The 7425-nt window shown below is 28.5% G+C and overlaps 1 protein-coding gene across 1 annotated transcript; it reads left to right on the plus strand.

Moving 5' to 3' along the window:
* The first annotated feature begins 1207 nt into the window (after positions 1-1207).
* LOC111028419 (N-acetyl-D-glucosamine kinase) lies at positions 1208-7106 on the plus strand. The gene is made up of 8 exons (XM_022307062.1): positions 1208-1903; positions 2009-2093; positions 4188-4286; positions 4356-4497; positions 4596-4706; positions 4825-4954; positions 5327-5504; positions 6159-7106. Exons 1-8 carry the CDS (start codon positions 1872-1874, stop codon positions 6435-6437), a joined length of 1056 nt encoding a protein of 351 aa, XP_022162754.1. The 5' UTR covers positions 1208-1871; the 3' UTR covers positions 6438-7106.
* Positions 7107-7425: the final 319 nt, after the last annotated feature.

The following is a 7425-nucleotide window of genomic DNA, read 5'->3' on the forward strand; positions in this document are numbered from 1 at the left end:
TAAACGTCACATTGAACTAATTGACTACTATAATATATCATATTATACACTTATAGGTACCTACTACGCATTTGTGTTGTATCGGGAAAATTAGCATAATAAGCGATTGTATACCTACCTAATCGCGAATACAAGAGCAAGTCGGTCATTATTACGCCGCGATCGTTGTTGTGGTGATTTGGAGTGTTTGTTTGAAATGGGAATGAACCGCAACAGGACATTGGCGCGGAGGTAAAAAAAAACACAATTTGTTAATTAAACTAGCCGATAACGGCGGCGACACCGAGTAATGGACCGTTTAAACAAAAACTGTACAAAAAAAACCCATAACGCGAGTGCGCCCATTGACTATTATGACGCAGGCACTACATAATTGTCACAGGCAAATTAATGAATTCATTTTTAGTAATTACGTTTATTATGCGCGCAATGATCGTGGAAGTAATACATATTATATTTTGTAATTTGTGAGTACAAGCTATAATTTTAATCAACGCGTCCATTGAGATGACCCGCTTGTGTGACGAAACAGAGTGCTTAAATAATATAATACTGTGTTGGACGAGGACCTAAAACGCTAGATCGGAGGAGGCGAGGAACGGAAAGAGACTTCTCTGAAAGCGAGATCGTCGATCGTTATTATTACGCGTGAAACTATGAAAGACAATAGTTTTAATAGATAAGATAATAATTATTATTATAATAATAGGACTTGGGAGGTCGTTCCGAGTGGGATCGAATTTACTATATATAGCTGTCACGTGCACTCTCGATATAGAATACCGACGACGGCGCCGTCATAGATTACACATCTATTCTGTGCTATTACCGCGGAGTGTCCGAAAATCGTGACGATCGGACATTCGGACGACTCCACTGGACGACCTGCGGACGGACCTCTGGCGGCCACCCCTCCGGACGGCGCGATAGAGCCGGTACTGCTACTATTATAGTACTACCACTACCGCTACAGCGGCGCTACTCCATTATATAACATATATATATATATATATATATATATTGCCATTACGAAACCGTTGTACTCGCCGCCGATAAAAGTGATATCGGCCGAGTAACGTGTTTTCGACGCCGCCTTATCAAGAGTTTCCGCCGACACGTTAATAACAAACGTCATAATAATATTATTGAAAAAAAAAAATTGATAGATTTATTATTATTATCATTATATACTTTATTACCATTACCATTATTACTATTATTATTATTATTATTGTTTTTCTCGTAGTAAGTTCGTTGGCGTGTCCGCGTGTAGTGTACCTACTTATCGCGTAGTACGTCGCAGCCGCACTCGTAGTACGCACCGTCGCTGTTTCCTGACCGTCTCCACCATAGAAATAAGAGGTCTCTCGTCACTGGTCGTCGTCGTCGTCGTCACTGTTGCCCGAGGTTCTCGAGATCTCCGTTTCGCGTATGATTGTCAGTATTATTCGTGCCTTTCATCCGGACCGTACGTTCGAAATACACGACAATAATAACATCACACACGCGCCACATTAATAATAACAATATTATTGGTGGTGTTCTGATAATATTATATCGTACGACGAAATAGTTGTACAAGAGGTACCTACTATTTACCTCGCGCTCGTGTTTGCCTTCGGTAGTTTTGCACAACACATACGTATTATATTATTATATACGACTCGATATAATAATAATAATAATAATAGACGCATAAATATAATAGTGCTAGTATATTCTTGAAGCGATTGTGTGCACACGCAATCGCGTATCTCTCCGCGTTAATTTGATTTACGCACAACTCGTTTTACCTGTTTTTACTTTTATTATTATTTTCCTCGACCAGAACACGGTCTTTTCGTATTTTCGTCATTCCTGCCGACTGCATTATGGCTGACGCGTTTTTTGGAGGTATCGAAGGGTAAGTCTACGATCAAAATAATATTTATTAATCTAACACCATTCGTCTTCCCAACGGCCGCGTCACTGTAATATTAATTGCACGTATTTTGTGTGCGCATAATAGGGGAGCATCGGTTTCCACGGTCGTCATAACTAACGGCAACGGAGACATTTTAGCTGAACTCAAAGGAGAAGGCACGAACCCGTGGGTAAGTATTATTAGTATGTATAGGAGGCACCAACTTGACACTTATCTATGGTATGTAAGTAGGTATTTATTGTTCATACTTACATAATATGTAAAACGAAATCTGATCTCTTTTTGAACAAACACAGGTACCCAAGCTTGGTGTTAAGATTATAAAAGTTTGAAATACAGTTAAGCTTTACATCAGTTTTCATGAAAATTACTATCTATTGACTGTTAATAGATACTAGGTAGATAATAGTTTAACAGCCTACATTTTTTATTTTCTTATCAGACTACATAGATATAATTAGGTACCTAACTAATATAATGGTCCTCTTCTTATCGTATCCGGTGCTGGGATTATAAAATAAAATAAAATAAAAATATTTAAGATAAATTATAAGTACCTATCAAAATTCAATAAAATAATATTGATACATAAAGTTTAAAAGTCAAGACTTTTCTTTGCTATAGTTTTAATTATAACAATTTAAATTATTTATCTACTTTTTATTTTTTATTTTCTACGTAGGTACTCCACATTTGAAATTTACCTTTCTCTTAACAAATACATAGATATTATAGTCATTATATTCCTTAAATTTAATTTATATTTGTATGAAGTATGATTTGTATGAACAAAATATTGTTCAGTACAATCAATACGATATGTACCTATACTTAATAGGTAGACGGTAGTACCTACAGCCAATCTTAATTAATTAAAAAAATAAACGTATGATGTTGGATCATTCACAATTAATACTTTCCTAGTTGAGCTCTGTTATTTTTATTTAAGTACTAGTCACATTTGTCAATCGCCTATTTTTAAAGTAATAATGAAGTTACAATAAAAATATAAAATATAATATAGTTCTGATCACAGGGTTAGATGGTCTTATAGGTAAACTATCTTAGCCTGTGGTTCTGTTAGTAAAATAAGCAAAAATAGAACAGATTAACTGGACAATCTAAAAAAACTCAATTTCTTTGTAAATAACTGTTAAGCAATTGATAAAAAAATATAAAATATATTGTAGGTATAAGTCGTTCAATTTTGTACACCACATACCATAGACCTATTGATTAAGATATGTAAAGTGCATTTCAAATATGCTCATTTAACATAATTTAGTATATTTAGTTAATTTTATTTTAAGTTACAATAATGATTTAAAGTTACATTATAGATATTCATGATCAAATAATATTTATTTTTTTAGCCACTAAATAAATTAAAGATTGTCCATCATTATTATCATTATTGGTTAAATTTGTATTGTCTTAATAGAATCTACAAATTAAATTAAATTAAATATGGTATGAGAAGAATAAATATGATAAATAGTAAAAAGGTAATAATTTTACAAATTATACAGATATCACATAAATTAACTAAGGTTTCTTATGTAATAATATATCTATTTATCTATTTATTTCAAATAAAATGTGTTTAATTATGGCATGGTTTATTACATCCTGAAATTTTAAGTAACACGTGTTTTTGTGTTCTGATTCATTAATCATATAATGTTTGTTAGCATCAACTACCATCTATTATTACACATTAATTACGTACTACTTTAACATAACTTATCTATAAACAGCTATTGATGTTTGTAATATTTTGTATACTATGTCCATGTGTGAATAGTGATAAGTTAATACTTTATTGATTTTTTTAGACAATTAATATGCTATCACTTTTGACCATGTAAAATATAATTCATTGTACTATGTTTACAAAAAAAAGACTTAATATATTTTATGTTTGCATAGCTCATAATTTAATTTAAAAAATTAAGAAACCAATGTTGTAGATAGCCCAATTTTTCAAGAATATTCAGATTTAAGAACATAAACGGATCTAGCATTAAAATTACCACCATTTGTTTTTTTTTTTAATCTAATATTATAAGATTATTGACGTCAAATCAAATACTTAAAAGGTCAAGTACATCAGAATAAAATAGGCCTTATCCATGTGGTTTAAAGCATGTCCATATTATAATATTATTTTAAGTGTTTAGTTTTATATTAAATATTAACAATTATAATTATCAATGCAATATTAAAAAAAAAATTTTAAGTCATTCAATTTTTTATCATTTAGATCCTTGGAATAGAACCTTGCCTGTCTCGAGTCAATGACTTAATTAAAGAAGCTCTTAGGAAAGCTGATCTTAATAACAATATAAAATTAAATGGATTGGTTTGTATACATTTAAAAGTGATTTTACTGTACACATTTTGTTTAATAATAAAATATATCTATTTATAGGGATTGAGTTTAAGTGGATGTGAAGATCTCATTTTCTGTAAAACGTTTGAGAATAAACTATTAGAATGTTATCCAGACCTTACTGATGAAGTAATTGTTGTTAGTGATACATTGGCACCAATTGCTTTAGCCTGTGAATCAGGTATTTTAAAAAAAAACTATTTAGTGAAAATAATGAACTGTTCATTAATATTGCATTGCATGTATATTTATTATGAATACAAATTTATTATTTTAAAGGCGGAGCTGTTATTATTTCTGGTACTGGTTCTAATAGTCTACTAATAAATCCAGATTCATCAATAAAAAGGTGTGGAGGTTATGGTCATTTACTTGGTGACGAAGGCAGCGGTAAGATATATACAATTTCTAGTTGCCTTCCTTTATAATTTCATAAAAAATATTATAATTTAATTTGTTTTAAATGAAAAATATTTTTCACTGACAACATTGTGTATTTATTTTTTAGCTTTTTGGATAGCATTTAAAAGTATCAAAGTATGCTTGGATCATTTAGAAGATTTCAACTATGCGCCAAATGGTTACTCAATTAACAGAGTATGGGAAGCGATTAAAGCACATTTTAATATCGATAAAGTGTAAAGTATATGTCACTATTTTATTGCTAAAACATAACATTAAGTATATGAAATTCTATAAAAAATTATATTTTTTGCTCAATCTATGCAATTATTTGTTTATACTTTTACCAAGTACTGAACTTAGATAACTACTTAATCCAGATGAATATGGAAATCAACAATTTTTTTCATTTAAACTATTAAGAAATGAATCACTAAAAAGTGCAATACAATTTATTAATATACATTTTAATATTTTAGTTTTAATAAGTTATTTTGAACGTCAAATATGATTATATACTAATGAAATAGTTAATAATTAAAGTAAAACTATTAAAGTAATGAAGTTTTGTAATAAGTGCTAATAACCAATAATTAATTTATAATCAGTCTAGATTTGTTGAATGTATTTTACGGTGAAAAAAAAGAAAAATCAGAAATAGCTAAATTGTGTAAAACCATATCAGAACTAGCTGAAGATGGAGATGAACTAAGTCTGTGGATCTTCAGTGAAGCTGGAAAAGAGTTAGCAAAATTTATACAATCACTCTACCCAGGTGCTGATAAAGTAAGATCTTATTTAAAAATTAATTACCACATACTCAAATATAAATGCTTTTGTTTTGTTTCTAAATTTTTAACTTGAAAATATTTAATTTTAATTTTTAAAAGTAACTAAAATAGAAACACACTAAATTAAATTACGGGAAACTTATAAGTAAGAAAAAAATAATAAATCAATAGTTTGACTGTTTAACAACTCGGTAATTATATGTTAATGTGATTTTTCCAATTATTTATCATATTATTAACACACAATTTGATTCAAATCAAATATTACTCTAATTACTTTTCTTAATTACCTATATATTATGAAGCTTTTACATAAATTTAAATATTAGACTTCTATAAAAGCCCTACATTCAAGAAAGATGGCAAACTATTTAGATAAGAAACTTAATTGTAAGAAATTTTATCTATTTTTAAGCTCTGCAATTTTAGTTAGAGTATATACTCTTTTAAAATGGTGGCTGGATTTTTTCCTGTTCGATAATTGAGATAATTATTATTTTATGATTGGTGAATATATAACCTGTTATGTATATTGTTTATAGAAATGAAATTATAAATAAAATAAAATGCTCATGTTTTTAATATTAATGTGAGTCTTAAATTATAAAAAATAAATCATAATTTGCTAATGTTTTGTTTATATATATAGAAGTTACATAAAGAAAATGGTGGATTGCATGTGGTGTGCGTTGGATCTGTATGGAAAAGTTGGGGATTACTCAAAGAAGGATTTATGAATCAACTTGATCACCACCACAACTCACAAGAAACTGTAGTAGATGAATTTACCTTATTGGTGCTTGAAAAGACTGTTGCTTTAGGTGGAGTTTATCTCATTGCAAAAAAATTAAATTTCAACTATCCGTATGATTATGAACATAACTATAGAAAACTGTTCCATTATGTACATGACCGACAAGGTCAATAATACTAGTGGAAATTGAATCAAAAACAAATGTGGCCTTACCAATTTAAATTGTAATTATTGGTTATAACAATTATGTACCATTGGGTCTTGGATTGGTGGCCTATGCTCATTTTTGTATACTTGTTATTTGAGCACTATACATTTTGTTATAATAATTATACTTTACTTAATTTGTTAATAGGTTTAGAATATTTATTTGAATGCCAAACTAGTTTTTAGTAGTAACAAATAACTTAGACTTAGGAAAAATATACACTGTCAATTAACCATTCTTTGTATCCTTATTGTATTTTTAAATAGACCAGGATAAGTTAGTAAAATATTAACAAAAATCACAAGTTTGGGGCCAAATAGTTTTATTGTTAATTTTATTTTAATCATTGTTGTTATTTGTTTTTATTTTAATTTATTAATTTACAAATTTTTTTTTTTTGTCATACTGCTAATGTTTAAGCTTATCCATAAATATCCATTTAATAAATCATTTTACTTAAAATTCTAAATAAACAGTAGCAATTACGTATACAAATACATCTTATTTGTAATATTATATTTTTACATCATTACATTTTAATATTTAAGTAATTTATATAGAATTATAGTGTGAATGGTACTTGGAAATTATAGTTACCTCAATTTTATTTTGAATATATATTTAATTTGTTATTATTGATGAATACATTTTTTAATTGTTTACCGCCTGCCTATGTGTGTATAAAATTGTTTCCTAATGTTCATTTTTATTTACTTAGCTAGTATTGTTGGTAAATTATCAACTATCGTCTATCATATTGTTATTGTTAAGTGAATCTTACAGATTTCTCTACAGATTAATATATTCAATAATTTTATATTTTATAAATATCCCAAGTAACGTAAGTGTATTATACTTTTATACAGAGAATATTGGGTAGGATATTTAAACCGGACTTCATTTTATTTTACAATTATACATTTTTATCAATGATAAAATCTATCTAACCTTTTT

This window comes from Myzus persicae, unplaced genomic scaffold (genome assembly GCF_001856785.1).
Source record: "Myzus persicae strain clone G006 unplaced genomic scaffold, MPER_G0061.0, whole genome shotgun sequence".
NCBI classification, from domain to species: Eukaryota; Metazoa; Arthropoda; class Insecta; order Hemiptera; family Aphididae; genus Myzus; species Myzus persicae.

Bases quoted from the DNA above. Each gene is read 5' to 3' on its own strand.
- LOC111028419 (XM_022307062.1), top strand. From the start codon at position 1,872: ATGGCTGACGCGTTTTTTGGAGGTATCGAAGG. The intron at 1,904-2,008 runs GTAAGTCTACGA...TGCGCATAATAG, and splicing joins TTTTTTGGAGGTATCGAAGG to GGGAGCATCGGTTTCCACGG. The intron at 4,498-4,595 runs GTATTTTAAAAA...ATTATTTTAAAG, and splicing joins TGCTTTAGCCTGTGAATCAG to GCGGAGCTGTTATTATTTCT.